Source organism: Xiphophorus couchianus, chromosome 24, assembly GCF_001444195.1.
Source record: "Xiphophorus couchianus chromosome 24, X_couchianus-1.0, whole genome shotgun sequence".
Classification (NCBI taxonomy): Eukaryota; Metazoa; Chordata; class Actinopteri; order Cyprinodontiformes; family Poeciliidae; genus Xiphophorus; species Xiphophorus couchianus.
In genome coordinates this window covers 15,732,397-15,754,825 of record NC_040251.1, presented here as the reverse complement: position 1 = coordinate 15,754,825, position 22,429 = coordinate 15,732,397, and the positions used below count along the sequence as shown (strand labels likewise).

The 22,429-nt window shown below is 38.4% G+C and overlaps 2 protein-coding genes across 5 annotated transcripts; one reads left to right on the top strand and one right to left on the bottom strand.

Moving 5' to 3' along the window:
- Positions 1 to 156: 156 nt before the first annotated feature.
- Positions 157 to 18,094, bottom strand: txndc16 (thioredoxin domain containing 16). 4 transcript variants are annotated; one of them, XM_028010278.1, is made up of 21 exons: positions 17,987 to 18,094; positions 7,906 to 7,974; positions 7,445 to 7,622; positions 7,225 to 7,307; positions 7,066 to 7,139; positions 6,709 to 6,783; positions 6,342 to 6,463; positions 6,115 to 6,205; positions 5,475 to 5,643; positions 5,218 to 5,387; positions 5,069 to 5,129; positions 4,854 to 4,965; positions 4,623 to 4,769; positions 4,481 to 4,540; positions 4,007 to 4,205; positions 3,349 to 3,485; positions 3,097 to 3,181; positions 2,690 to 2,831; positions 1,968 to 2,137; positions 1,686 to 1,876; positions 157 to 731 (listed from the first exon to the last, which is right to left on the bottom strand). In XM_028010278.1, the coding sequence occupies exons 2-21, from the start codon at positions 7,963 to 7,965 to the stop codon at positions 529 to 531; spliced, it is 2,529 nt and encodes an 842-aa protein (XP_027866079.1). In that variant the 5' UTR covers positions 7,966 to 7,974; positions 17,987 to 18,094; the 3' UTR covers positions 157 to 528. The 4 variants fall into 4 exon arrangements, with proteins under 4 accessions (XP_027866079.1, XP_027866078.1, XP_027866075.1 ...); XM_028010277.1 differs by lacking the exon at positions 17,987 to 18,094 and adding an exon at positions 8,314 to 8,434; XM_028010274.1 differs by lacking the exon at positions 17,987 to 18,094 and having other exon boundaries at positions 7,906 to 8,170.
- On the top strand, positions 9,215 to 22,024 carry gpr137c (G protein-coupled receptor 137c). Its single transcript, XM_028010279.1, has 8 exons — positions 9,215 to 9,926; positions 14,212 to 14,261; positions 14,383 to 14,490; positions 14,604 to 14,742; positions 15,664 to 15,813; positions 17,009 to 17,134; positions 17,220 to 17,344; positions 18,010 to 22,024. Exons 1-8 carry the CDS (start codon positions 9,552 to 9,554, stop codon positions 18,293 to 18,295), a joined length of 1,359 nt encoding a protein of 452 aa, XP_027866080.1. The 5' UTR covers positions 9,215 to 9,551; the 3' UTR covers positions 18,296 to 22,024.
- The last annotated feature ends 405 nt before the right edge of the window (positions 22,025 to 22,429 follow it).

The window sequence follows — 22,429 nt, the reverse complement described above, 5'->3', positions numbered from 1 at the left end:
TGTTTCCCATAGTATTGTTTGTTCTGTTTAATTTCTTTCACATTTTAATTTCTGTCATAAATAAAATCAGTTTTAATGTGGCTATTGCTAAAATAAAGCATGGTATTTAAAGCCAGTCGGCAGGAGAAATAAGTTCTATGATGCAAAAGACAAAAAAAAATCATATCAAACTTTATTTGCAAAAATAGCACCTGTTTTTATTAAAAACAACATAATGAAATGCATTCAACTTGATGCTGAACCGTCTTTCAGTCACAGATACTCAGTTTGCTCAACAGTCTTCAGTAGCAGTTGAGGTTAGCCACAAACATCTAACAGTGACATATGCAGCTTGTAACATGTAATAACTGTCTTCTTATAAGTGAAATAATCTGGACTATTACTTTTTCATTATTATTAATGAATTATTTGTATAAAGAAGCTCCTATAGCTTGCTGACAAGTTGCTTGAAATAAGATAAAACTAAAATATTTGCAGTAGAAACTAGACTAAAGTATTCAGTAAGACTTTGTGTGTCATTGACATTTCTTAGAGTTCAGAGTGAAATTTTGAATTCATATCAAGACGGTCGTATGGCATCGTTTTAGTCACCAAATGTTCCTCGACATTCACTTCCTCTGTCTTCACTCCCTCTTCTTCTGGAGGACGGTGGTCGCCTTCCTGCATGTCCATGACTTTCAGGAAGTCGTAGAACTCAAAAGCAGGAGGCCAGCTGTCCCCACCCAGCATCCCTGTGGCGACACGGCAAAGCCGTAGAGTTCAAGGTAAAACAGATTTAAAACTCCCATTGCTCCAACAAAAACGGTTTTTAACCCAGAGAGGCTGGAGAACTATGTTTGGATTTTAACAATCCATGTTACATTATTTTGAATCTGTGAAAGGAGAAGGAATAAATCATGAAATAAGAGCCTGCCAACTCTAATTAGAGCTGAAATCTTCACTTGCATGGGAGATGCAAGACTGAACGTAAAGAAAATGGCAAAATATCGGGTTAAAATAGATTGCTTTGTAAAGACAGAGTGGTTCTGTACTCCTCCTTGTGTTTTCTATTAAATGATCTGATGACGACCCAGGGCGGCACGTTCTGGGGGCGGGGGGTTGCCACAGGCTTAAAAATCTTTTTGCCCAATTAATAAACAAATGTTCTGCATTTTAGTTGCATTTTCATTTGTTTGGGAGTCGGCACCCCCTTGTGTTTTCTTGCACTGTCAGAAAATGTCGGTGTACCACTGATGAACGTTAGATTTTATCGGCAGCAACAGATTGTGTGTTAAACTAAAAGACTGTTTTATATTTATATACACATATTCAAGAAAACTGCAAGACAGCAGAAACACAGAGTTCGTTTAAATCTAGAATAAAAACCCAGCAGTTTATAAATGAAACAATAACCAGCATATTTGATGTTGATGATGAGACTCATCAAAACGTAATGTTGGTTTCTTGTTTTCTCATTTGTTGACTTCATGGTGTTTAAAGCACTTGGAACTGCCTTGTTGCTGAAATGAGACTAAAAAGTGATTATTAAAATTCTAAATGTAGTAATATTGGGTAGATTGTTTCATAAGTCACTGTTTTCTAAAAAAATTTCTAACCATTTACTGTAATCTTTATGTGGCACAAACACGTCCACCGTTATATTCAATATTTTAGAATAATTCTAGGATTTTCTGTCCTCTCAGTACCTGCTGGTGACTCCGTCCCGTCCTCCACGCTCTGCAGCCACTGCAGCACAGAGCCGGCCAGTATGGGAGTGTTGGGTGGATACTGGTAGATTTCGTCTCCACTGGGTAAATGCGTGAGCACCAACGCAGGAAGCGGCGGCAGAGAACCGAGGTATGAACCCAGAACAGACAGACCAGCTGGAGTGCGACCGCTGAAACAGACGGAGTAAAGCTGTGTGTTGTTTTCTGATGCGAAAGGAAATTATTTGTGTTTTATTTTTTAAAATTGATGGCTATTTGTACAGGTGGATCCAGCAGGGCAGGTATCGCTCCGTCCTCACGCCTCTCATCTGGTCCACCAGCGCCTGGTTCTGCCTCTGCCCGATCTCGTCCTCTTCCTCTCCCACGAAGAGGAGGAGGAGCGCTTTACCCAGCGACAGAAACGACGGCAAGTTTTCCACGGTCAGCTCAGGCTGGGAAGAAAATAGGAACAAACGTTAATCCAGTGATCTGAATCTGTAAAATGAAGCATGTAAATGAGTGTAAAACGAAGATATTGAGAAGAAAACATTGTGAGAATCAGAAGGAATCCCAGTTTGTGCTAGCTGTGATGCAGCAGGAAATATTCAAGCAGCAATTATTTCTCTAAAAGAGGCAAAAGCAACATTTGAATCTGCTGAGGAGGAAAAAGCAGCATGCAAAGAAATGTCGCCTCACAGAGTTCTTTTGTTTTTGCTTTTTTGTCGAACATTTCAGTTCATCAAACCAGTTTAATACCAACTAATGTGGCTTGATTGCAAAAGTTTAATATTCCTGGAAAACCTCATGTACACTAACGCACATCGCGGAAGAGTTATGATTTGGGCTTGTTTTGTAGCTACAGAACAACTGATACAACCTTTTATTCTACTTTAAAAACAAACCAAAAGAAAAAACAGACACACACACAGATAAACTAGTTTGTCTGTACTGACCGCTATTCTGTTTCCCCCAATTTGCACCTAATCCTAAAGAGACATGCATACCACTGATTGGAGCAGTGTAGTGTGGATTTGGGTGAGCAGATCTTTAGATGATGATGTCACAGGCAGCACTGAAGGGTGGCTGAGTTTCCCCCAAGAAGGAAACAACAACACCGCAGGAGGCTCCACATCGTGATCCACAGCCCTACAGAGAAAATGTGGGAAAAAGTTTATTTGCTCATTTATTTGCTTCCAGAAGCCTTTTGTGACGCCACAACTACAAAATATTCAGCTTTTACTGTTTTTTTAATTTGCTACCCCATGTTTTAGTCATTTTGACTCAAACGCACTGGAAGAAACTTTTGCGAATAACTTTTGACTCCAGCAGCGGCGTAAGAGGAAAAACAGTCAAGAAGAAACGATATAAAAACAGCAAAAAAAAACACGTGGAGTGAATTTAAAGTTGGTACCATTTCTCCACCAGACCGTCTCTCAGCAGCCCAGTCAGAACTTCTCCAGTTAATAACTTTGCTGCTTCAGTGAACACGGACAAATCTGGGAGAGGAAGAAAAATCACAAATCAGATTTTATCAGATAATTCTTCAACCTGCCCGGTCTGACCATTTTCCATTCTCTGCTATATTGATATTAACAATGAACTGAAGCCACCAGTACACTGTGATTGTTCTATCACAATAATGTTTTTCACGACAGACTCCCACCTGTCTGGCTCTCTGTCCTAAACAAACCCAGGACCTTATGAGGCCTGTAACCAGCCAGGTCAGGGTGAGGAACTTCCTGAAGGAAAGATGTCACTTCCTCATTGGTGGACAGCAGCAGAGGAGAGGACATGCGGCTCCTGGTTTGGAAGAAATAAAAAAGAAACAAGGGCATAGTTTAAGTTTTCTTACAATAAAAGTTGGAAAATTGAATTAATCCCACAAAGTGATCAAGTAATCAAACTGCTGTCGGTTGGATTCGTTTTAAGTATTCAACAAGCTGAGTGGAGATAAACTTCGTCACTGCAGACAGAGAGTCTGCATGGCATAGCATGACGTGAGATTAAAAAAATAATCATTTGAAGCTGCAACATTTGCGAAGCGTTTACATCAACTTTGAAAGTTTAAAAGTCTTGCAACAGAATATTATGACGCGTCCAAAACGCTGTGCGGTTCTGGATCGGTGTTCAGTGTATGTTCAGTGTATATTGATATTATATTGATTAATATCAATATATTGATATTAATCAAATGCATTAAGTTAAATCAATAAATCCCCACAAGTTAACTAGAAAAACATCCTTTCTGTTGGATTCATAAGCTCGTTTGTGCTTTTCAGATAGTTGAGATGAAAAATTCAAAATTCAAAATGTTTTCTTACATCACGATGAAGCGGTGCAGCGCCTCCCCGGTCAGCGTTCCGGTGTAGCGCTGGGCCGCCTGCTGAGGTTGGATCAGCAGAACACTGGGGAACTCCGTGATTGGCTGAAACGGGACGGCTGTGCCAGGCTGAGCGGCGCAGAGGTCGGTCCACTCTCCACAGTCGACGACACACATCTGGATGTCGTCGACCCTGGAATCTAAAAAAAAAAAAAAAACAATCATTTCGGAAAATAAAAATCTGCTTTACATGAAATTAATTTTAAATGTAATTTAATTCCTCTGTGTGAATGTTTGTGAGAACAAAACCGTTTGAGATGAAACAAACTGGAAATCATAACTTATTGAGAAAACATCATTCATTCATGCCTTAAAATGTTTAAAATGTAAATTCTAAGCATAAATGTGAAAATAAACCTCTTCCAGGTTTTGTTGTGAACACAAACTGCACCTGTTGCAGGTCTCATCTGTTTACCTTCAAGTTTCTCTGCAACTTCAATGAAAGATCCGAGAAAAGCCATTGAAACAGCGTCCCCTGGTGGCCAAAATGACATCTTCAAATCACAGCGCGACAAACTGAGAAGCAGACTCAAATTGTGTTCAGGTGAAAGTCTTACATTTGAGGTAGAACAGCACCACCGTGAGGCTGCTTTGTGCAACTTCAGAGTGGAAGTTGTCAGAAGTTAGTTGTGTGACCAAGTCCAGGTCCAGGAAGTGACCTCGGTTTCTGTACACTTCTGCTGCGACTTCATCGTCCAGCTCTCCTGGTGACACACACGTTCACACTCCTCTCTTTTCCATGCATCAAGTTTTGATTCTCTGAAGAAACATGAAGCAGATCTTCTAACCTGAATGTGAGTTTTCCTCTTCTTCTTCTTCTTCCTCTTTCTCCTGCTGCTTCGTGAAGAGCTCCAACACGTCGTCCAAGCTGTGTAAGGTCAAATATTTCACCTCAGAACTCTGCAAACAAAAGAATATACACAAATATTTTTATATATATGTGACTTTTTAAACTGTAAATGAATGAAGCTGCAGGAACAATTAAATTAAATAAAAACTCTACCTTCTCAGGCAGTCGGTAGGCAGCGTTGTACTTATCAGGGGTTTTAACTGCTGGGCTCTGCCTGATAAACACAAACATCAAACAAAACCTGAGTTACTTAAACCTGATTTACATGTGGTATGTTTTTAAATCCGGTTGGTTCTGCACACCTGTGCACCAGCAGCAGCAGGGCGAGGCCTCGCAGCCTCCAGGCCAGAGCGCTGGCCGTGTCCAGGTCCAGGTGTTCGGTCGCAGGGTGAGAAAACAGGAAGACCTGAGGCGTCAGCTGGTAGGGGAACTGCGGAAGTGGGACTGACGAGGGATCGATGAACACTTCGGACTGATAAAACGGTAAAAACCCAAATGTTTCAACATTTTTCTACTAGAAAAGTAACCATTCCAGCTTTTTCTGATGGAATGTAAATACCACAAGTGGGGCCTCCATAAGCTGCAGGAACGTGTGCAAGCTCAGGGTGGACAGGGCCGTCCTCATGCGTGTCAATGGGCAGCGCTCAGAGGTCACAGGGGTCGTGACAGTACCATGAACTCTACAGTGGACAAACCACACCCTGGAGAGCTGGGACGATTCGTTAACTCTGGAAAACATGTTGTTATTGTTTTACAGCTTCAGTTTGTAACTCCAATAAAAAGTGTGGTTTTCACATATTTGTTAAAAGTATCATTATGTCTTGATAATGTAATATTAGATAATCGGTGAAAGAATTTTGCTCCTCTGCCTTCTTCCAATGCTAACTGTAGAAATACAAGACTCAGTCAGAAACGACCAATCAGAGACAAGAGGAGGGTCTTAGCGCTGTCAATCATTTCCTCCCGCTACGTTACAGCTTAGCCACACATGTTAAAGCTACCTAGCACAGCCACTGATGACAGCAGATACCATTTTTCCTGGAATAATAAGTTGTTTCTTCGCCATTAGCACATTGAAACTGATTAACAGCGCTAAAACCCTCCTCCTGGCTCTGATTGGTCGTTTTTGGTTGGGAGCTGTGTGTACTGCAACTTTAACTATAATAGATGATTCACATGAGAAAAAAAATAAAACATACCCTAACTGCTTTAGTACCGGACCTCCGGTTATGAGGATGAACTGATATTTGGATCCGTAAACGTACGCCGTCTCCATCAGCGATCTGTGTTCTGAGAAGCATATCAGAGACACCATGTGGTTTATTCATGTTTGATTTCTGTCATTTAGGAAAACTGATCAGGTAGGAGCGGGCTTAACAGAACAAAATCACCGCAAATCTGTCATTTTGTTGCTTTAAATATTCACCTTGAGTTCCAAGACTGCGAACGTGACCGAGAACAATGTCCTTTTTCCCTTTGGCTGCCTTCTCCAAGGTCAAGAGGTCGGCGTCCGTGTGGACGTACTTCACCTCGTCACGTAGAATGGCGCTGGAGGGCAAAGAGGCAAAGCAAAGCAAAACAAACATCAACAAATATGTGGTGTAGCTTTTATATTAACTTCTCTGAGTCAATTCCAATACAAATACACATCACAATTTTACAGTATTTTTTTTTAAAAATGGTGTCTGTTGGTCTGTCACATAAAATCTCAATAAAACCTGTTTTTGGTTACGACACCATAAATCTTCAAGCCATATCACTCAGTCACAGTGCAAATTGGTGCTTATACTCACAACAGGACTTCAGCCACTATGGAGTTGACATCGAAGACGGTGTCCAAGCTGAAACTCAAGAACTCTTTGCCGCCTCTACAAACACAAAGATGGAAAACTGCAAACAGTTAGAATAACACTAATGAAGTCAGCAAGCAAATAATATCCTTCTTTATATGATTGCATAATGGTCATGATTACTGAAGCAGCTTTGGAGAGCTTTAAAGCTAATTTGCAGTCATCTTTGGACTCATTAGTTTGTGGTTCTCTTCATTTCCACTGAACTACAGGGATTTAATAATTTAAAATTCTGGAGATTATTTACAGCAAACATGCTCTGAAAGCTACGACTGATAATTTTGTATCCACACAACCTACCTGAACAGAAAAGCTCTGTGTTGTTGCTTCGCGTCTGTACAGTATGCTTGTACCGGCTCTTTTTTACATGTGACCTACAAAACACAACTTCATTTGTTGTACTTTTATACTAACGTTTACAACAAACGGAGCAGACATCATGAACAAAGCTCCTGTCACCTTGCCGACTAGCACTCCGTAATCCTGCAGAGCTTCGGCTGATTTCTCCAACTCCATCAGGAAGAGAGAGATGGTGGGAGAGACTAGAGACGACAGATGAGAAACGGGAATTATGTTAGGTTGACTGTATTTAAATCCAATCAGATTAATCTATGTAAGAATATATTAGAAGATATTTGCCTAAAAATAAACTGTTTGGTTTACAGAACCGTGTGTTTACCTTGTTGCTGAAAATAGAGGAACATCATCTTCCCAGACAGCAGCCTTTCGTGGAAGTCTGCAGCTGTGATTTCAATATGGTTCGACATATTGGCCTTTTCATGGCATCCAGCTGAGCTGATCCACAGCAGGACGGCAGCAACACAAACCCAGATCCTTAACAGACTGCACTGTCCTCTCTAGGAGAGAAAACACAGTGACTGGTAAAGATAAACACAAGACTATTTCATCAGTGGAAGAATACATAACACAAACACTTCTGAACCATGATGGTGTATTTGGAAGGGGTATGAATATCAACACAACACCAGTCTAACCTTTAATAGACGCATGAAATATTCAAAATTGTCGTTTTATTAAGACGTTTTAAGTTTTCAGGTAAAACACAGAATCCATACGTTAGTAACTTAGCTTGAATTATTACATTTTTAAAATAATTTTTAAAAAACACCTGACATTTACCTGAGAAGTACGAGTTTGGGGAGGTCGGGGGTCATTTGGTGGCAAGTCTGAAGAGGCCATTTTACTTTTCTTAGAAGAAAAAGCACATAAATCCCAAATAAATTCCATATTTTGGAATCTCAGTTTATGTCAGCAGCGATAGGATATTCTGCTTCATCAACTAATAGCAGTCTGTGTAATCGCCCATATATATTTCTTGTTCATTTTTGACATTTACGTTTCTTGCACCAGAAACGTACTTTTAAAAGCAAGATGCTCAATGCTATGCGTTAAGAGTTCTGCGTTTACAGTAAACGCAATGTTTCCTTTAATTCTTTCGAAATAAAAGCAGTATTCTAAATGTTCAAAGATGAAAACTACTCTGTGAGATCTTATATTTTGTTACTAAATACCAATAATAACACATACCTTGATTCTGCGTATTACATTTAGCTTCAAATTGATTATTTAATCTCGCAGACTCTCAATTTGAAATGACCACGATTTTACTTTAGAATTTTCATACGCCATCTTGTAAATTGCTTGTACGCCTCACTGCCAGCAGAAACGCCCACTTGCTCTTTGTAGACCAATCATATCCACGTATAACTCTCACTTGAACCAATCACCACTCACAAGTGAGAAAGCGTTCCTAGACAAAGACGAGTAGAAGCACGTAGGCTTGAAACGATACGTCACCGCGTCCGCCATATTGTGAAAGGCGTTTTATGTGGAAAACTAACACAAATATGCTCGGAAACGAAGTCTACGCTCAGTAGATATTTATGACTCATACACAGTAATCTATGTTGATTTCAGAATGAAAAATAGCGATCATTGGGTCAATACTGAACAATAATAAAATAATAGAACTGAGTGGTTATAAAACTCACAATGATGGCGCCAACGTAAACGTATCAACAGACTCTATATAATAGTAATAATAATAATAATAATAATAATAATAATAATAATAATAATAATAATAATAATACGTTATGTGGGGCTTATGCGGAGTCTATGGTTTTATGTCTATGGTGGGGTTTTGGACGTACAAAGCTGACATCATTACTGACCAATGGGATGGATTTGCTGTGGAGGCTGGTTGCAGGGTTAGCCAATAGAATTTCAGAGTGGAAAAATAGGGGTGTGGCCTCTTTTTGCTCACTCAGGAAATGTATGTTGGAAACTAGCTTGAAACTGTGGCTCAATGCTCAGCTCTATCTCCACGTAGTTGATCGTTATCCTGAACCAAAATGGCGAACACCAAAAGCCAGTTTCCGCTTTCGTTCGAAACAAGGGGGTTGGTCTAAAACTGCATCACAGCTGATCTGGAGGTTTTCCCCCCCTCAAGTTGTTTTTTTGCAAAGAGCAGCTTTGCAGACAATCACAGAGGCACCTCTCTTGTTTTTCTTTGGCTCCTTCTTGTTATTTTTTTTAACTTAGCTCATTTTAAATGTCGAACCATTCATTTATTCACTAGTTTTTTTCCAATCGGAGAGCCAATTTTTGGGTGAATAATGTCACTTCTTTTTAAAAGAAACTGTTTTTGTCTGATTTTTGCGCTTGAATACCGTCGCCTTTTTGCCCTGCATGGTAAATGCAACCCAGGTCTGACCCACTTTTAGCGTCTTTCCCCCCGCACCTCCCACAAGCATCAAGCGGAGATGTTTTCGCCAGGAGAGGAGGTCGATTCCGATTTGTTTACCTCTCTGAAGGAGTCATCCGGAGATGCGATCTCTCCAACACTGGAGCTCAGTTTGACCACCGTCTACACCGTCCTCTACTCTTTCCTCTTTGTTTTCGTCTACCTGCAGCTCTGGCTCATCCTGCATTACGGCCACAAGCGCTTCAGCTACCAGAGCGTGTTTTTGTTCCTGTGCCTGCTGTGGGCAGCGCTGCGGACGACTCTCTTCTCTTTCTACTTTAAAAATGTGGTGCAGGCCAACCAGCTACAGCCTCTGGCCTACTGGCTGCTCTATTGCTGTCCCGTCTGCCTGCAGTTCTTCACACTCTGCCTGCTCAACCTCTACTTCACACAGGTATGTGTGTTTCTGTGTGACCCGATTTCATAAAAACAGCTGAGCGTGCAGTTTTCCGGGTATTTCGTGTTTAACGACCCACTGTCAAAAATGGGCTTAGATCGGCCAATTTGCAGTAAACATGAGTTGACCTTTTGTGGCTTGTGTATTTGTTTTAATTTAAGCTACAAAAAAGTCAAACTTAAATGCATTTTAATGGGATTTTATCTGGAGAGAGCATTACATTGTAACTCTGGAGGAGCTGTAAAGATCCACAGGTCATGTTTGAGGAGCTGTTGACAGGGCAAATGAACTGCATTTGCAGAACTGCACAAATTTCATGTTTATGTACAATATGTGATACACAGGGGCACCATAAAACGGCAGAAAAATGACTTAGTCAGCATCTTCTGTATTTATAATCAGCTGCTGCATGAGCTAATATGAACAATACCAGATTAGGGACCCCTGCCCTTCTGTCTCTTGCCCACAGTTAATATAAAAGCCCTCCAGACTCTTTGAGAGCACCCCTATAATGAGTCGACATATCTCTCAGAATACACATAGTTGCGCTCCTGGCTGCACATCACCACCATGTTGGTGATCAAACCTGAAGGAGAGATGGATGGAGGCAAATACTGAGCAATACTGCAAGAAAAGGCTCCAGAAGACTTGAGATTGGGGTGGAGATTCACCTCACAACAGGACAAAAGCCTTAAATGGTGACACTGCTTGAAAGTTTATGTTTAAATGTCCAATCTGACTAAGCTTGAGGTGTCTAGATATGCAAAGTGATTAGACATGCTAAAAAAAACACTGGTCCTGACTGGTTCTGCAAAGTATTTAATTGGAGTCATACATTTCAGATTCTTATTTTGTAAAACTGTTGCATCATTTTCTTCCACTGTGTCGATCTATCCCATTATATCCCAATAAAATACATTGTAATTAGTGGTTGTAAAACTTAGATGAAATCGCAACCGGTTGCCTTTCTGCCACCATTTTGGACCAGTTTATTGGTCATGTCGTTGTAGTCTTTGCACTTTACAGCACAAAAGTTATCAAGCTGTTTTAGCTCACATGTCACTGAACTCTTGCTGCAGCACGGCCTCTTATGTTCACCTAAAAGGTCTTTCAGCAAGCACCAGATGGTCCAGCATGCAGTGGGGCATGTGGTGGGGTCTTGAGGTCAGATGTTTACATACAGCCATATTAATTTTGGTCTGTGGTAAGACTCCACTCAAACAAATGTTTGAGTAGACCATGTGTAGTCACTAATTATGTGAAAAACAGGGGGGAAGGAACCCAGTTGTTTGGTTGCAGCTGTTCAACACCTGTGCTGTGCACTCCAAATATCAAAGACCAGCTTGTCTCCTCGGTTTGCAAAAGCCTGGTCCACATTTACATGCATTGTACAAAAGGAAGGAAGTTCGTCTCGCTGGGTGAGTCGTGATTTGCTAATGCAGCTCATGGTGTCATATGACTGCTGAATAAACATGGTCACCCATCCGCTGACTCTGGCCAACTTTTGCATTCATGCTAATCTTCAAGTTGGTAGATTTAAGACAGAATTCAAATTTCTTCTACACATGGCTGAGAAATTAACATCTTTATTGTTAATTACCATCATGCCTCTTCATTCCTGTCATTATATTTGTAGGAACATGTTTATCCCAGTCATGAGAGCATGTGACAGGCCAGCTCAGCGATGAAATTGTTCCTGATTGTGGTTTTATACGTCTGGCTGCTTCAGGTCTGAGTAATATATCAGATTCACATTTTGTTCCACAGCTCAAACTGGAAGCTGTTGTAGTAGTTTTTATAACAGCAGCTGCTCTTACTAAAGCAGAGGTTTTGGTTCTGATATATACTTTTTGTAAAGCTTTGACCAGCTAATGTCAATTTGGGTCCATTTTAACTATAACACACAAAAAAATCCAAATATTTTACTTGTTGTTACTGTAAAAAAGTGTTTTTTAACACACAAACTGATAATAGAGTTGACATATTATAGGTTGATAGTGTAGATATCGTGTTGCTCTCGCTCAAAACTTCTCACAGTCACACATTAGCTGTAATTATCTATAAATTGTGTTGCCATATCATCCAGAAATAGAAAAGAAATCTTCACAAACTAAAATTGTTTCTCGCTTGTTCTGTGAGGAAGTTTGAGCGTTAAGACGTATTTATGTGAACGTCATTAAATCTGTATTTTACTAAAGGCGAATTGAGACTAAAGAGCTAACTAGCATGAGAATGCGTTCCCATTTTATGTAAATTATTTTTTTTTGCAGATGATATTCTGATTTGCCATAACCTGCTCCAATTTGCAAAATTTCAAAAGGAACAAAATCACAAATTTGACACAAACAATGCTATACAAGCACCATTTCTTCAGGTAATCTTGGTTATTTTAGATTTGGAAAAGCTGATGATTTTTGCTAAAATACATTCTCCATAAACCATTTAAAACTATAGAGGATTCATTGTAGCCACACACTTTCTTTGAATGGGTAGAAAATTAACTGGCTTCTCCAGAATTTAATGGGGAAACATTGATTATTTGAGTGACCTGCATTGGCACAGGAACATATCTAAAGGACGCAGGTTTGGCCAAGGTCAAAGCTTTCCTTTCCTGACCGTCTGGCATCGCTGCCCTCCATGTTTTACACAATTCCCTACATCTTCACAGCTTCTCTGGTCTTCATATCCCAATTAAATCACTGACCTGGTTGATTCCTCATGCAATATCTTGATGAAATTGTAATTATATTGAAGTTAAGGGACATGCAATGTATTTATTTGCAAGTATGATATGTATTTTGGACTATAATTTAACCTTTGATGAATTTTGGCATTGGCTGATATGAGATTCTTGTGATATAAAAACGTCTTACACAAAAATCTGAAACAAGACTATACTGCATGATCTAACAGCTCTCATTCAAAACAGAAAGCAGCAATTATTCATATTATGAAGTAGCAGAGTTACCTTAATAAGAGTGGAGCCTGAATTTTGTAACATTTCTAAACAGTTTTGTTTTTCATGGAAGTGGAATTTTACTCTAGAAGGGCATACAGTTATAGCACTTTTTTGGCATGACTGAACAAAGAAAGCAATCTTCTATCATAATATATATTTGACTCATGGACACTAACTGCACTTAAATATCGTGCTGATCAGACCCAAAGGCCTATTGTTGACTTTGCAGAGCAAATATATTTAACCAAAGTTGAGAAATGACCCGTACAGTTTACCCCCAAAGTCATGGAGGGCATTGAAGGTTGGTGAAAAGCTAACGGACATCGTGTCACAGCTGCCTAACATCCAACATTACTTTCCTGACGAGTCAGTTGTAAGTCCTGACTTTGTTTTAATAAAGGAGCAGATGGTCAAGTTCATACTTGGCTGCCTTTGCTGGGAAAAGACATAAAAATTTCTTGCGTGCTAAGAGGATACGTAGTCTGAAGTGCATTCATAGACCAGGCAGAGAAAGTAGACAAGGCTACTGAATTGCTTTGTTGACTGCTTGCTTCATCTCTTGGTTACAAATTACCCCGTTGTGGCCTACTTTCACCATAGTGGCAGATCATGTGACTGGGTGTTGGTTTAAGATGTTTGAACTAAATGTTGCTGATGTATTTAAGGACTTTTGTGGTCAGTATAAGATGGTTTCAAATATTGTTATTATTAATTAAACACTGCAAGTCTTTGAAAAGAGAAAATGGTACGTAGAGATTGGACAAACGACATAAAACATCTTATATTTCAAAATTTAGTCCTTGAAAAACTTAAGCAAACTCAATTGCACCAGAATTTGAACTAATGAACCGTTTTAGTAATTATGTGTTTGTTTTTTATGCAGATGATAGTCAACTTGACCAGCAAACTGTTTGACATCAAATCACTGTTTGCAGGAGATTTTCTTCATACCGCTTCAGATTTGTCTGTTGTACATCCGTGATGGAAAGTTTTGAAAAACAAGAACGTATGAAACTGAAAGCAGATGGATTTAGGGGGATATGGATCATATTTTTAATTCTCTGGAGAGCAGCACGGTCTGAGGAATCATCGTAAATGCCAACATATTGCTGATTTTCGTCAGCATAATTCAGCCTTTCACTATGAGCTTGTGTTTGAATACTTCATTGAGCTCCAGGAATTTCCCTGAGCTTTGTTAGTTCACACTCTGGTTCTAAAACAGGCCCACTCCGGCTTTCTGCGTTTCAACGTAGGTGGGATCTCTGTGAAACGGTTAAATTCTGCATATCTTTAAAGGAACCTCTCATGTTTTTCTTTCGCCAGGTGATGTTTAAAGCTAAAGCCAAGTATTTGCCTGAGCTCACCAAATACAAGTAAGTCTTTGATTGGTTAGGAATGAAAATCAGAGCCTTGTTGGGTAATTTTGATAGCTGATAACAATCATTATCCTTTCTTCTTATTATTATTATTATTGTGCGACTCTTCTCTCCGTAGGGTTCCTCTGCGCTTGTTCTTTCTGTGTCTCAGTATATTTTTTCTGGTGGTGAATTTAACTTGCGCGTTGTTAGCTCAAGGAGCTCTGATGCACTCTGACCCACCAAGGTAAGCAATCGTTCAGTCATTTCATATCTAGCTTCCACAGGAAATTATTTCTCTTGTATGTTGAGTCCATTTTTTCTCTCTACACGTTCATGTGTTGCTCTTTGTTTGTACAGCGATGGGGGGATCAGACATGCAGTCTTGGCTCGAGTCCTGATTAACGACAGCCTGTTTGTCCTGTGTGCCATATCTCTTGCTGTGTGCATCTTCAAAATCGCCAAAATGTCTTCTGCCAACGTTTACCTCGAGTCAAAGGTAGAAAGAAAGGCATCATTCACCAGTTTTTGCTTTTTGAGCTTCTTTTTTTAGAGATAAAGTCAAGTTATTATTAAACATTACTGTTGGATTGCTGTTCTGATGAGTTTCTGTAATTTGTCTTTGGAAAAATTAACCTGAAGTCAGAACTGAGATTTGGAGACGCAGGGATTTCTTACCAACACAACCTCAAAATCCAACATGGCTGCCATGTTTTAAAAATCAGACTTTCAGAGTTCAAAGTTGGAAAAATTAGCTGAAAAGTCAAATGTTTACCAACTCCAACTTCCAAATCTAAAATCAACATTTGTATGGCATTGATAATTATAGTTATAAAGCTCAAATAGCTAACATTGAAGCTAACAACGTTAGCTTGCACAGCGACTACCAAATCCCATGGGTTTTCTGACCTGTATTTAGATTATACACATGTCTTTTTAAGCTCTGATTTTAACCTCCAAAACAAATAAAAAGTGCCACATTTTCCAATCACATCTTCACATTTTGAGTCTTGCTTGAAACTCTTTTACATCTAGCTAAAAACATTTTATTTGTATTCCAAGCTACAGTTCATGTGCAAATTCTGTGGGTGAAAATTCATTGATGTCAAACGTACAGGAAGCAGCTTGTAAGCAAAGCTAACAGACTGATGATGCTAATTCAGGCTAATTCAATACTTATTATTTCTGCTAGCTAAAGCATCTTGTTGTTTAACATAGAAATAAATTAAGGAGAGAGTATCACACCATTGTTAGAAATATTGTACATTATATTAAATTAATGTAACTTGTGTAAGCCACATGGTAATATGCTTAAATTCATGCTTCAGGCTTATAATTAATCGTTTTTGTAATGCTTGTTGACCTATATTTGGTGGTATAGAGCTAGAGCTTGTTATGACACAATGACTCTTCCCTCCAGGGAACATCAGTGTGCCAAGCGACCGCCGTAGGAGCCGTGGTGATTCTCCTCTATACTTCCAGAGCCTGCTACAACCTAGTGGTGGTGGCCCTGTCGCCGCAGGACAGACCCAGCCCCTTCAGCTATGGCTGGTACAGCGTCTCCGATCAGGTACTTCTACCTACTGGCTTTTATAGTGCCTTGCTAAATGCAATGCTAATCTGGGTCACATGAGAGCCATAAAATCGAATTTATTGGACAGGGTAGTGCATACTTTTCAGCTAGAAAACATTGATGTTTGTGATGAAGACAAAACTGTGAATATTTCATGTAGCTGGGATGTTTGAGTGCATATACAACGCATCTTTAGAGAATTAGTAGAGCGGTGCTTAGCAGGGTAAAGGGGTTTGTCTGGCTATAAATAACCATGTCTGTGTATCCTGACCTACATCAGAGGGTGCAGGCCTTGAGACAAACAACACATGTTGAAGGAGTTCCTTGTGTTTGTCAGACAATATAGACTCAATAAATCAATATGGGTATAATCTGACTTTAGTTCCTATCATATAAATTGCTAAATTTATATGATATTGCATGCTCTGCAAATTTTCTTCAAGATTCTTAATGTTTCTCAACAAACTACAGTTATGAGTAGCCTTGAATCATGCCTATATTGTAAATTTCAGACTCTATATGACAAAGATCTAAAGTTGATCCAAAAGAAGCAGCAAAAATGAAGGAATTTAATGACCAGCAGGGGGAGACACCTGCAATTACACAAGAACTTCAGGAAATAAAAACAAGCGTGGATTGGATGTCTTGATGTTGTAAATCTTTTTATATAAAAGATCATGTCTGTTTCATGCATGCTACGCTTTTCAGATTATTTCAAAACTATGAACTACTTTGTATCGGTCTGAATCCCGAATAAATGCATTGGAGCCGGGTTTCCCCAGTGTATTATAAGCCTGGTGGGTCACCAGGCTTTACTTGTGCCCCCACCAGGCTAAGCATTGCTTATTTATTTAAGTATTTTCAAAATGCTTGCATTTTTTAAGACTTTTTAGTTGGTGTTCAGAAATTACTCTTACAATCTTTCAATAATACAAAATTATGAAGTGATATTTTCAAGTTTCTTGTCAACTTTAAACATTTTTTAACTCAAAAACATGACCGGCTGCTGGACGGATGACTGCCCTAACACCCAATCTTAGCAAGTTTTCTGGGGGTAACTTGGTGGAGTTTGAACTTTTAACATGACAAAGTGAGGAAGATGAATGCTTTGGTGGATTCATTCTCTCTGTTTGCTTGGTGACATCAGGTTTCATAATTCATATTGCAAAATGTTTGTGTTTGTGCTTTAAAGGCAGACACACAAGTGATCAGCGGTGAGGGATACATTGTTTTTGGGATTATTTTGTTCTTCTGGGAGCTGCTGCCCACCAGCTTAGTGGTGGTTTTCTTCAGAGTCCAAAAGCCCCACCAAAACCTGGTAAACTGATCATCTAGAAGTCAAATTATGCTGCAGATTTCTTCTTCTTCTTCTAGAATAAAAACCTGGACTCTGTTTCTTTCAGGCGCCAGGCGGCATGATCAACAGCCACAGTTTCAGCTCTAGAGCTTATTTCTTTGACAACCCGCGACGGTACGACAGCGATGACGACCTGTCAAGGAGCATCAATAGCAGATCTGATCGGGCCAGGTGAGCACCAGCACAAAGTCCAAATAATCAACATCAAAATCAAATCAGCTGCAGACAGGTGGAAAAAGATTCATGTGCACCAAAAGAAAGTTGTCTGTATTTTATGTATATGGAAATGAATGGCAAGTACACAAAGTATACAATATGCAAAAATAAAAAAGATGATTAAATTATTAGTTTCATGTTTTTAAGAATAAATCTTACATGTTTTCCTCTTGAGTAGTTCATATTCGATATAAAGAACTGGATCTTTACAGCTTTACATCTTAATTTACAGCATTCTTCACCTGTGGTGTCCCCCAAGGCTCAATTCTCAGCCCACCTTTGTTCTCCATATACAAAGCTTACTTCTGTTTGGTTTGGCTTTAAAGTAATAAAAAATATTAAGGCATCTCTGCACTCCCAAAGAGTTTCAGATTTTAAATCACTGAAGAGATTAGCATGTTCAAACCTATTAGATATTGCTTAATCCTAAATTATCACTGAGGCCAAGCGACTTGATGCTGTTAGATGTAGTGAAAACACAATGAAAGAAATGAGAATATGGGGCTTTTGCCATCACTAAACCTACATTTTCCCTATACTAAATATTTTTAAAATCAATTTTACCTATTTTTTTTTAATGTTTGTTAGTAAACTTACCTTCTTGTCCCTTCCATTCTCAGTCTTCTGTCCACTACGCCTCAGATGGCAACGTCCAGCTGGTATGGCTCTATTCAACGCAATGGGAGTCTAGCACCGGGGGTGGCCTCCGCCCAGCAGCCGCCTCCTTCCACAGCCCCACTCCTGTTTGCCCAAGGAAACATCCAGAGTCACCATCATCACCATCACAACTATTACTCAACCCCACAGAACAACAACTACCAACATCATCAACATAGTAACTATTATTCCACGCCGCAGAATTATTACTGCGGATCTCAGACGTATTTCTGCACCCCACAAAATTAAATAGGAACCATTGAAGACTTTGGATAAGAAGATTACAAATGATTTAATCTTTTTGTTCCGATTTTGCTTGTACAGCTGCATCAACCTCAGTACTTTTCAATTACAAGTGCTGACCACACAACTGGCTTCAACAACTGTGTGAAAATGTGGCGATACAATAAAGCAAGAAAGTTGGAACTACAAGAATACCAGCTTTTTTGAGGACTTCAGCACAGATGAGTAGCATTTAACCACCACCAATAGGTGGAAAACAGGAAAACTGAAAACATTTCTTTTGAATGCTTTGGTTAGGGTAAAATAGAGACTGGAAATATTAGTGGCCAGATAATCATTCCACTTTTAAATTTCAATTGTAAGGAAACATGGGCAGCCGCTAATTTGCTCATCCTAAAGCTGTCAGTCAACAGTTCAGGCCATAGCAACACTGTTAAACAAAATTTGTCAGCCTTGTTCGAGGTATTGGCTCTTTTACAGACATTTTACAAAGTCTTAAAGGCAGATTTCTGAGTGTTCAGACTCTCATGACAGGAATTAGTTCATGCTAATTCGGCAGTGCCTGCTGAAGTAGGAACCGTTAGTTGTGGTAGCAATAAGCCAAAAAAAAAAAAACAACAAAACAACAACCTCAAAATCAATTAAATAAATTATAACTTTGTATTGTTGAAGTCAATTTATCACTTTTATTAAACTGTTTTTGAGTTCTGTTGAAACACAAAGAGAAAAATAAAACAAATGCTGTTAGGAATTAGCTTATGCTAATTTGCTCAAGCATGGAGAGTTAGCATTGCTAGCATAAAGTCTAAACTCTAAAGTAAAAATGTAAAACTTTGTGTCACTTAAGTCAGTGTGTTATTTTTTATCAAAAATGGGACTGAGTTCAAAGAAAAAAATGGGAAAAAAACTGATAAGAAGTTTGCCAGTGCTAGTTGGCTACTCACCGCTGTAGTCGGTTGTGCTAGCTTTGCTAACAAATTAGCCAGAAGAGAAATAAATGCTGGAAAAGTAAAATTGACAAAAAATAAATAAAATTAACATTGCATCACTGAAGCATATATTCTTACAAACTAGGCTTAAGCTCTGGGGCAAAACAAGTGCTAATATTCTGTTGCTAAAAGGAAAAGAAAAGTTAAAAACTTAAAATTAAAACAAATATGTAAAATGTTGTTGTATCCAATTCATTGCTGTTTTCAACTTGATCTGAATTATTTTGCAATACAAGGAGAACTGTGTAAAAAAAATCTCATTAGGAGTTAGCCAATGCTAGCTTGACAGTACTTGGTGAATCTGGGATATTAGCACTGTTAGCAGTTAGCAGAAGATTAACAAAAAAGCTGAATTTAAAATAAAAACAATTGGAAATACTACAACTTAATCCAGTTTATTAATGTTTATCAAATTGGAACAGAATTTTGTTGCAACATAAATTGAAAATTGTAAAAAATAAATAAATAAAAATACTGCTAGCTAGCTCATCAGATGCTCAATTGCCACTACATGGCTAATGGTTCCATGTGACTTATAAAAGCTCTTATAACTGTTATCAGTGTGTACTCCTTAGACTCCATACATTTCTGTAAGATTTATATCTAGCTAGCTACCAGATGTGATTTGGTGTTTGCTCTCATTGCCTGGTTTCCTCTGTTGACTGACAAAAAGTCATTTTCAGTTTTCTTGATTGATTACAACATGGATTCCTTAGTCATAAGTATACAGGAAAAACATGAGATTGGGGGTGAATGTGAATCCTTTCAAGGTGGCGAATGTTTGAGTCTAAACATACGGCTGTCTGTTTTCAGAAAGCATACGAAGTACAAGAAAGCTTGTTCGTGACCAAAAGGATCTTTAATATGAGTTTTTGTGAGCTGTGAGGCAGAAATTTGCACTTAGTGGAAGATCACCTTCAGAGAAAAAGGCTTTTGAGCCTGGAATGTAGGTTTTACTTCTCATATCTTCTATTTTCTTCTGTAATTGTATGTACTCTCTTCTATTTATCCTAAAAGGAAGAAAATGTCAATGTGCCATCACATTTTGTCATATCAGATAGTTGCATTCCTTAAAATATTTTTGCACATGAATTAGTCAGAGGACTTATGCTTTTGTCTGCTTCCATGCCAATCAGTTTTATATGCGTGTTGTGATATTTTTATTGTAGGTGGTGTGCGTGTTTTCAATATTTGTCTTTGATGTTTAGTCAGCTTTTATACATCATTTTTATTTTCATCAGATTTTTTTCTAACATATTTTGTAGCTTCATGTGTTTCCCACATCCTTCCTGTGTTTTTGTTGTTTTCACATCACAAGTTTTCTTAATCTTATGACAGCCTGTACTATTTTTTAAAATTTTTATTTCATTTATTTTGTGGTGTTGTTTACAACCCACTTCTTGAACCAAAATCACTGCGTCTGTAGTTAATTACTAAGAAATACTCGCTGATGTCAAGCAAACCCAAAGCCTGGACCGAGAAAGTGTTTCTTATGCTGCTGTTTGCGCTTAGAGGTTCCACTGCTTGTATCACCGAGTTATATCGGACTTTAAAATCCAGTGAAGGAGCCGAAGTTCTCGTCGTTTGGGTCCAGCTTTTTAACAACTGTGCGAAATGCATGTTTCTGCGTCTGTGCGCATAATTTGCCACCGTTTCTCTAGCAAATCTGGTATTATTTGTGTGAAAGTGTTTTTAATTTGTCTCCTACACAGAAAATGCAGTGATAATTTCCCCATCAGTTGTTTTATGGTATTGATGGTTATATCCGTGGCCATTCTGAATGTAACCAAATCACTAATGATGTATGCAAGAAAAGCACTACCATGTTTTAATAAAGGTCTACTGCACTGTTTAGACAATAGTAGTAAATATAAAATGTCAAACATAAACTGCAAATCAAACCGTTGCACAATGTCCTTATTGTTTCTGCTGCAGAGTTCGACTGTTGCCGACCTCTTCCCACCAGTATACACAGTCTGTCATGTGGCAGATTTTATGGATTAATAAGATTAAGAGAATCATCGTAACTGAAACTGGACACGAGTCTGGAAGGGCATGACCAGGCAGGGTTGCTGTCCTACCTGTATGAAGTTTTTTTCACTGGAAAACACTTCTGATGTTGCTAGAAATATGAAGTTGTTAAGAATTTCCTAAGAGCTCAAATTATTTGGTAAACAGAAAGACATAGAAAGTACTATAGCAATGAAAAGATTGGCCCAGTCAAAGTCCATGATGAGGAAAATAGTGACAGAAAGATGAAAATAACTTTTTGTACTCATGTACATTCTTTTAAAAACAAAAAAAGAGTTCAACCTGTACTTTTACTAAAATATCTGTACTTCTACTTGCAGAACATTAAGTGGTGAAAATTGACGCTTTTTCATCATTTGCGTTATAAACGTGGCCTCAAAATAGTAATTTATTTTTGGTTAGAAAATAAACGTTCATTAAACATCAAACTGGAATAAAAACAAACACTGTAGGACAGATAATTTGACATAGGAGACACTGATAATCTTAAAAGGACCCTGGTGAGATTAATACTTTCCGGTTGTTACGGTACAATCTGAATGTTTATGACACGTAGTTAAAAAGAACCATTTTATTCCCTATTCTTGTCATTCAGCCTTGTTAAGCCCCTAAATTTTATTTTCCCAGTGTGTGATAAGGCTGTAAATCAAACAAATTGCTTCATAAACTCTTAGCTGAAATATTGAGTGTTGAAATCTACGATGAAAAATGGTACCATAACATACAATTAAAAAATATTTAAGGCATCTTGGTCACCAGACCTTAGAATTACCAACCAAACAAAGCCCAAAACATCCAAGAATAAAACATTTTCACAGTATTCCACTGCAAAAAACTGAATCTTACCAAGTATTTTTAGTCTAGTTTTTAGTGCAAATATTTTAATACACATGAAATAAGACAAAACTAACTTATAATCTTTCAGCAAGATATAGGAGTTTGTTTTAATCCCTTAATATTGACAAAAAATTCTATTTCCATTGGCAGATAACTTCACTTATAACAAGATATTTTCCTGTGTTATAAGTAAAATAATCTGCCAGTGGAACCAGAACTTTTTAATCAATATTAATGAATTATTGGGTTAAAACAAGCTCTTATATTTTGCTGAAAGGTTATC

Coding starts and splice junctions, on each gene's coding strand:
- txndc16 (XM_028010274.1), bottom strand. CDS start 8,013: ATGGAATTTATTTGGGATTTATGTGCTTTTTCTTCTAAGAAAAGTAAA. Junction 7,308..7,444: donor CCTCTATTTTCAGCAACAAG/GTAAACACACGG, acceptor TGTCGTCTCTAG/TCTCTCCCACCATCTCTCTC. Junction 3,486..4,006: donor CTGCACCGCTTCATCGTGAT/GTAAGAAAACAT, acceptor CTTCCAAACCAG/GAGCCGCATGTCCTCTCCTC.
- gpr137c (XM_028010279.1), top strand. CDS start 9,552: ATGTTTTCGCCAGGAGAGGAGGTCGATTCCGATTTGTTTACCTCTCTG. Junction 14,262..14,382: donor CCTGAGCTCACCAAATACAA/GTAAGTCTTTGA, acceptor TTCTCTCCGTAG/GGTTCCTCTGCGCTTGTTCT. Junction 17,345..18,009: donor AGCAGATCTGATCGGGCCAG/GTGAGCACCAGC, acceptor TTCCATTCTCAG/TCTTCTGTCCACTACGCCTC.